Source organism: Centroberyx affinis, unplaced genomic scaffold (assembly GCF_046629955.1).
Source record: "Centroberyx affinis isolate AG114_WGS23_722 - 3 ecotype Tasmania unplaced genomic scaffold, CSIRO-AGI_Caff_v1 ptg003028l_1, whole genome shotgun sequence".
In the NCBI taxonomy this organism is placed as follows: Eukaryota; Metazoa; Chordata; class Actinopteri; order Beryciformes; family Berycidae; genus Centroberyx; species Centroberyx affinis.
The window spans coordinates 13,276-21,935 of record NW_027281124.1 but is presented as its reverse complement, the minus strand read 5'-3'; the positions used below and the strand labels follow the sequence as shown (position 1 = coordinate 21,935).

The following is an 8,660-nucleotide window of genomic DNA, read 5'->3' as shown; positions in this document are numbered from 1 at the left end:
GATGGGATATACTGTATGTTTTACATAATTGACCTTCAATCTGATATTTAGATGGGGTTGACAACTAAAGTATTGTATAAAACTAGATAGAAACTAGATAGAAAGACACAACTCAAGATACATAAATACATACCAGTCTACAACTCTTACTTTAAACTTTGAACAGCTATCCCCCTCTTTACTTTATTAATCCTGTGTGGATGGGATCAGGCAACTAGCAGGAATCCTCACTGGTAATGAATGGGAGCCTTGTGTCAAAAAAAAACAACAAAAAACCCCCAAAAACAAAAAAACAAAAACAAACAAACATCCTGCACATGAACCACCAGTCTCTAGTCTTTCCTCTTACTGTAATGACCAGGCCTTACAGCGCCCTCTGGTGGTAAACTGGGTAAAGTGGGTCTTTACCTCAGACTTCTTTTACTGTACTTTGCATGGAGTTGATTTACATACTGATTATCTTGCAGTATGCTCTGCAGGCATTATACAGCCTGCCTTATTTGATTGGTAAATATTATTTCATTGTCTCTGATGTCTACTAAGCCAGTGATTCTCAACCTTTTTCATATCAAGGACCCCAAATTCATTCCACATTAGGGCCACAGACCTCATTTGGTGAGATTTTGTCTCTCAAACCCAAATCTGAGAATAAAACAGTCATTCTTCTACATCCTCTAATTGTGTTAACTTCTTGTAAATTAAATAATGCTGAAGATGAACATTTCATCAATTTGCTTAGGACCCCCTGGATCCCCCTCAAAGACCCCTGGTGGTCCCCGGACCCCATGTTGAGAATCACTGTACTAAGCCATGCAACACTACTAGTTACAGTAACACTACTATTATCAGTCGGTTAATTTAATTTACCACTGCACACTATAAGTGAGCAGCAACAATACAGACAGTATACAGCTTATCACAGGATGATACCCAGCTATCCCTATATCTCAAGAAGTCTTAAGGCACATTAGTGAGGACGTCTTAGTCAGCTGAAGTCTTAAGACATCTTAAGACATGGTGATAGTAAGTTGCTGCCTTACCACCAATATTATCCTCCTTCTCAGATGAGCCAGCCAGGCTCTCAGTGTATCACCCAGTTCTCCTGCCAGTCCCGGCTCACTCGGATTGAATCGTCCACCCACGGCAGCTGACCTGTGGCCCAGAACAGATCTTCTGGCAGGCTTTACATGTTGATTCTCCCAGCTCATGACACATTGTGCTTTGTTGTCTTCTTTGTATGGGGGAACTCAAAATAGCTCTTACATGCTGTAGACATAAACTTGACACAGTCAGGTTAGGATTGTTAGGTGAAACTCTTGTTCCAAGAACAAAATGTTGGAACTTTATGTTGGATTTGTGAAGACAGTACAGAAAATTGTTGTTTTGTGTGTGTGTGTGTGTGGACTTCGTGGAACATCATTTGCCCAGAGTTTTGGAATGATCTACTTTAGCAGAGTGCGTGTTTAATATATCATAATAGACACATTACACATTGCCTTTTGACAAAGTTTTTTACTGTGTAACATCTCAACACATTTAGAGACTAAAAAATACAAATTTTGGTCCATGTGAAATTCTGCAGGTATGCAAGGTATGGCAAAAATATTTCAGTCAATCAATCAATCAATCAATCAATCAATCAATCAATCCATAAAGTAAGCAAGCAATCAGTCAGTCAATCAATCGCAGTAGTTGTTGGGTTCAATGCTAGCTCTAGCTAGTTTGTTTGTTTGTTTTTTTTACCAGCTGTGTTGAATTCATATTGTTAGGCATTAACAGTCTTTATCTTTAGTACTTGTAATATACTAACTTTCTACTTCATATCTTTAGTGGCACTTCTTTGACAGTCAAATTGTTTGTTAGCTGCATCTGCTAGCTAACCTAAGCATAACGTTAGCATTAGCATTTTTGCCGATAACGTAAGAACTTACATTACTGACTGGTTATGAAATCTATTTAGATTTATTTTCCACATTATATAAGAAGTGGGAGTATACAGTAGGCCTAATATTTAGATTTTTTATTTATATTTTGACTAAACCTGATCAGTAATCAGTCAACATAATAACCAGTCAATACCATAATGGATTATTGGCAAAAATGCTATTAAATTATCTAACAGGTGGTATTACATTCAGTGTTACTACATTATTGCCATTTGTTCTGTTACAAGCCTCTACAAACTTTAACAACATGAAGTAGCTGACTGCTAACATTAGCTAACATGGATCAACACCATGGATGTTCCTTCAACCCAGTTGCTGTAGCCTTTGAATTGATTTTTTTCACCTCTGCTCTTCTCTCGACAACAACAAAGGATAATTTTGATGTACAATTAATTTTTATTTGTCCAAAAACCAGTTGAGCTTGCTTCTGATTCCATGTGCTTCACCATCTTCTGGGTATGACGTAAATCAAATATGGCCGACATGAACAAAGCAAACTGCAAAAGCTTCAGATCAGAACTCGGCCTGGTAAGCCAGTAAATATCCATCGTTGTACATGTAGATCTGACTGTCGGTGGGATTATAGCTCAGACTGGCCACTCCGGTAGCCACCTTCTCCAGCGGCAGCGCCAGTGAGCTGTCCTCCTTGCCTGTGGCCGTGTCGAAGGCGAAGAAAACCTCCTCGCGGTATTCGTTCACGTAGCGCGTGGCATACAGCACGCCGCACACCATGAAGGCGTTGCTCACTGCCTTCTTGAACAGTCTCGTCTCCCAGGTCTGCGTGACGTTGAACGCCTCGCCGTCCCAGGCCAGCCGGCTCACGACAAGGTTACCGTGATTTCCGAGCGTGGCGTAGATGGCCCACAGCCCTGTCTCGTCCGCCTCTAGGTCCACATCGCTGTAGGCACGGCAGTCGTAGTAACAGTACGGGAACTTGTTGTTGAAGCCCACGCCGGTGCCCGGCAGGGTCACCCGTGTCACGGACTTGTCGGTCAGGTTGTAGCGGCAGACGTCGGCGGAGCGGTAGCAGTGATAGTACAGCGCCTCGCCGTACAGGACAGCACTAGGACCTTCGATGGCGTTGGTGTGGGTATAGGATGGAGCGAAACTAAAGTCCCGGTGGTTGGTAGAGGCCATGAAGTCTTCGTAGTTCAAGTAGAGACGCACGGTGTTGCCCCAGGCATGGCTGCTGACCAGAGGTTGAACCCAGTAGCTGACCCGCTCGCCCTGGCTGTCCTGCTGGGCCTGTTTGCCCCAGGAACCAGAGATGTAGCTCTTACCGTAGGGGCTGATCTTAGTCACTACGGGGTTGCTGATGTTGGTTATCAGGCCCTTGTAGCATTGCTGGACTGGGAGGTAGTGGGAGAGATGGGAAGGGTCTGAAGGTCAGGAGAGATACAGCACAGCCAAGAGTCTCACTGCCTATCTATCTGTCTTCCTGTCGCTTACAAAGTATCGCTCAGTGATGCTGTACAAGCCATCAGACTTGTTTATATGGAGCGAATTCTGGTTCAAAATTCAGGAATTACATAGGTAGGAAGTATGAATAGAAAACAATGGAAATGAATGAAAAGAATGAAAAGAATGAATGAAAAGATGTCCTCTAAGCATAGACAGTGTACTTGGACAGCAGGCAAGATACATCCATTTGTATTTCAATTAATCCCATTTCATATATTGTTGAATTTTGAACCAGAATTTCCTCTCTCTCTCTGTGTCTCTCTGTCTCAGTTCAATACAACAGTGTTGTATTAGTACAAAATACATATATACAAGTACTTATTGCCAAAGCAAAAACAACACATGTAAACAGATTCAGTTAGCAACCACGATATTAACAACAATAAATGGCTCAATAATATAACATTGACGAATCAATTAATCAATGAACAAATTTGTCAAAAGCCATACAATGTCTATCTTCCATAGTGTTGAAGGAGTAGTTATACGCACATCACGTAGGTGCAAGGCTATCAGAAGAACTGTCAATGAATAAATGGAGTAACGCCTGCACACTTGCTCCATGCCACAAAAGTTTACTGTTGACAACGTTTCGATCCTCCTTGGATCTTCGTCAGGTCAGAAAAGTTTGAAAAATAGAAACCACGCCCATATTTATACATCATGCACTCCCATAGGCTGACAAGCTCTATGGTGGCAGGTGTGGTTAACCATCCAAACCGCCCAGGGTGATAAACATCCAAAAATACTTAAACAAATCAATAAAGTACATAGAAAACAAATACATAGAGCAAAAAACAGTAGTACAAAAGCCATACTTCAAAAATATCAAACATACATGTATATCAGATATATAAACATAATATCACGTACAGAATCCCATATATCAAAAAATACTACATAACCTACGTTCAAAAAAATTTTTTGTATTCAGTTAAGGAAAAGAAGAAATCTTAAATTCATGTAAGAAGTTGTGTCTTAAACCCTTCTATAAAAAGTCAGCTGGATCGAATCACAATAAGGAAAGATAAATAACAATGGAAAAACATACAATAGAGGTATGTGTGGCAGGGTCTAGAAAAATACCCATATATGTAGGGAGAGCCATCATGATACTACCACCATTTTTGTTTTTTATTTTAGAGAAAATGTTTGATCTCATACTCTTGGTTCAGACCTCTAGGTGTGAGAGTCTGGAGAGTGAAAATGTAAAAACTTTCTCTTTGGAGTAAGAGGGTATTTTGATTTTTCTAGACCCTGCCACACATACCTGTATTGTATTTTTTTCCATTGTTATTTATCTTTCCTTATTGTGATTCGATCCAGCTGACTTTTTATAGAAGGGTTTAAGACCCAACTTCTTACATGAATTTAAGATTTCTTCTTTTCCTTAACTGAATACAAAAAATGTTTTTGAACGTAGGTATGTAGTATTTTTTGATATATGGGATTCTGTATGTGATATTATGTTTATATATCTGATATACATGTATGTTTGATATTTTTGAAGTATGGCTTTTGTACTACTGTTTTTTGCTCTATGTATTTGTTTTCTATGTACTTTATTGATTTGTTTAAGTATTTTTGGATGTTTATCACTGTAAAAAAGGCCATCACTTTGAGCAGACTTACCCTTTTTCCTGAGCAGGATAACCTTTCTCTCCCCCTAGTGTATGAACCTCGCTCTGCCTGGACTATTGACGTACCCACTATCTGCCTCACACTGCCCCCTTCCGTTTAGGTTCCGTAGTGACTCTCAAGAGTGGAAAACGTCGGTCCCGACTCACGGGCTCCTAGAACTCTTTCCAGTGCTGGATTAAGTTTATGACCGGTACATTGTGTGCGTGCATCTAAAAAACCACACACCCCATGTATGTACCAGTTTGAAATCAGTAAGAGAAATGAGCGTGTGTTGATTGTGTGGGAGTGAATAAAGAACACTGAGAAACAGATTGGCATCCGATTAAGTTCTTATCGGACACCCTGCAGCGGACCTGGGTCTATACAACAACCAGTCAGAGTAATCAGTACGAGTGCAGCCTTTCTGAGCCCACGGTTTTTACAAATCACCCTGGGCGGTTTGGATGGTTAACCACACCTGCCACCATAGAGCTTGTCAGCCTATGGGAGTGCATGATGTGTAAATATGGGCGTGGTTTCTATTTTTCAAACTTTTCTGACCTGACGAAGATCCAAGGAGGATCGAAACGTTGTCAACAGTAAACTTTTGTGGCATGGAGCAAGTGTGCAGGCGTTACTCCTTTTATTCATATCTTCCATAGTGTATCATTCCATGTTTCCTGTCTGAGATTGTGACAGGTTAATGCATATTTTGCTCCAAGTATGGCACACTCTTTTTTTCTCCTTAATATATTGTTATATAATGTTTCATTTGAGGAAAGGTTTTCAAAATGACTACATATTAGTTTCTCTTACTTCTCAATAGTTCTTACAATGCAAGAGGAAATGCTCTCTCTCTCTCTCTCTCTCTCGCTCTCTCTCTCTCTCTCTCTCTCTCTCCCAAACACACACACACACACACACACACAGTGTGTGACAGTGCACTTACATCTGATGCCTTTGGGGATTGACCTACAGGACTCTGCACTGTTCTTCAGCTGTCGCAGGTTTTCTTTGACGGTCTTCATGTTAATGGTGTCTGATGTATGCATCCTCTGTACATCTCTACGCAGTTTACCCACCTGACACACACGAACACACACACACACACACAAACACACACACACACACACACACACAGAGAGACATGTTCATACATAATTATGTACTGTAGAAACTTTCAAATCTTTCAAATCATTGTGGTCAGATGTTATCCAAATTCGCATATTAGTTTACTTCATATTCTCTTATTCTTTCTCATTTGTTAATCAGTTGCGTTGCATTAGATTGTATGTATCCCAATATTTCACTTAAATTTTCACTTATTTCATACTGCATGCATTTCATTTTTTGCCAGATTTTCGTATCATACATATTTTTTATTACTTTTTTTTCTTTGTTTCAGTATGTTCTACTGCTGTTATTTGCACACCCTCCTAATGCTGTTCGTTAGTCTTTCATTTCTACTTAATATGTTTTTGACATGCTGGAATTGTGGCCTTATGTTCACGTATTATGTTTGCATAATGAGCACTCCCCATTTGATATAGCCTACTGTAGTATTGTTATTTATATTCAATTTTTCTTTGCTGTATCCTATTACTATTTGTTACTACAACAACCCAGTTTCCCCACAGGAATCACTGAAGTTTCATCTCATAATATGGGTTCAAACATTGCTCTCTACACCTCTACATTTCGGTGTCTCATGCTCTGCTGTACCTCCTTGGTGAGTTTCTGTGTCTGGGTGTTGTTTTTCACAGTGTGGATGGAGCTGATGTCCGTCTCCAGCTGTTCCAGCTCCTGGCCCAGCAGCCGGAGAGACAAGGCAGAGTACAGGCCCTTATCGTTCAGATACTGGTAAGGCTGCAGCCGGGCCGTCAGCTTCTCAACCTGAGCCTGGATATCAGGGAGATGCTGGTTGGACAACTCCACCTACAGGAGAGGAGAAACAGAACCTTGTACCTTAGTTAACATGAACACATTAGTAAATTATACATTAGTTAACTGTTAATTAAGGGTTAGTTAATGCTTATTAAGCATTAACTAACCCTTAACTTAGTGACTCTTAGTGTAAAGTGTTACCAACAGACTTGTATCAGACAGATGTAATTTGTCTCCATCTCCATCTGATGATTTAGTATTTTCAATATTTTTTGGACTGATGCATGTATATCACACTCAAATTGCACTTGACCAGGCCAAACTCAACTGAAGAGATTTTGACTAGTGTTTGGTTGACATGGATTTTTGAAGGCCAATATTAATATTTTTGGGACTGAAGCTGTACGTATTACTTTGTATGTGAATGACATAATTAATGAGGTGCAGACTGCACCTCATATGCTCCAATTTAAAGGGTGTGTTCATCCATATCAGATGAACAGGTAAGAATTGCACAGTAACAATATGTTTTTTTAGGACGTTTTTTTTAGGAATTGAAGCAGTCGATAGATGAGATCTTGTTGCGATATTCAGTATCTTTACATTTGATCATTTTCAATGCAAAAAATTGCAAGTATTCAGTGTTTCCTCCATAATGTTATTCTTGTCAGGGTGGAAAATAGCATAGTGAATAATGATAATAATGATAATAATGATAATAATAATAATGATGATAATAATCACCATCATCATCATGGATATTTCTGTGGAATCTGATCAAAATGTCTCATTAGAATAAATTCAGGTTAAGGCCTTCCCATAGACAACCAGTGTATTGATCAATTCTACAATATATATGTAATCAATCACACTGCATCATATCCATCATATCTATTTCTAATAAAATACCAACCCTGTCCTGATATATTGGTCTAACTCTAGCTCTTACCCGTGTCTGTAGGTTGTTCACGGAGTCATCGCAGCTCTGCACCTGCTGCAGAACAGCATCGTACTTTACGGCAGGGAACGACCACATGCTGGAGTTCACCGCACACACACACGTCCCGTTCTTCTTCTGGCCCGAGACATGCTGAGCCTGGCTGTCATCCTGCAGGGACACACACACACACACACACATTCACAGACGAATTCACAGACGAATATTCATGTACTATACAGCAGATGAAGAATGTAAAAGAGAGAGCATGGGAGTGAGTATGGTCTAAAGAGCTGTAACTCACTTTGGAGTAATGTATTAGCCTAACGTCATAAAGTACTGCATCATCTACTTTTATTATTATTACTATATATTAATTTTCTGAATAAAACCCATGGTAGAATATCAAATGTAACTCACTGTGGATGACAGCAGCAGCAGCAGGAACAGCAGCATGGTCAGAGTTGGAGTAATAAATGTTGAACAGAGAGGAAAGCTGTTAATACTCAAGTCACCTCCCTTCCCCTCTCTCTTTTTCTCTAATAAACTCAGAAAATCATGTGGATGCGAAACTGGATTATTCGCATCCACATGACTTTCGGAGTAAAATATAGAATAGACATAGAAACAGAATGTGACATTTTGCAGTAGTTGTGGTCTGCACAGGACATTCCCATATTTCCCCCTCCTAAGGCAATGGTCATTTCCCCTTAGTTTGCAATATCCTCTTTCCAAAATTCATTACATGAATAAATAAATCATGGTTGTGTAAAGGTGGCATGTAAAATATATTTCAGGATATACTGGTATAT

At 39.7% G+C, this 8,660-nt stretch overlaps 1 protein-coding gene across 2 annotated transcripts; it reads right to left on the bottom strand.

Moving 5' to 3' along the window:
• Positions 1-1,403: 1,403 nt before the first annotated feature.
• On the bottom strand, positions 1,404-8,378 carry LOC139659162 (olfactomedin-like). 2 transcript variants are annotated; one of them, XM_071537382.1, is made up of 5 exons: positions 8,269-8,378; positions 7,861-8,019; positions 6,750-6,962; positions 5,966-6,109; positions 1,404-3,290 (listed from the first exon to the last, which is right to left on the bottom strand). In XM_071537382.1, the coding sequence occupies exons 1-5, from the start codon at positions 8,302-8,304 to the stop codon at positions 2,460-2,462; spliced, it is 1,383 nt and encodes a 460-aa protein (XP_071393483.1). In that variant the 5' UTR covers positions 8,305-8,378; the 3' UTR covers positions 1,404-2,459. The 2 variants fall into 2 exon arrangements, with proteins under 2 accessions (XP_071393483.1, XP_071393482.1); XM_071537381.1 differs by having other exon boundaries at positions 1,404-3,295; positions 5,977-6,109.
• Between the last annotated feature and the right edge of the window lie 282 nt (positions 8,379-8,660).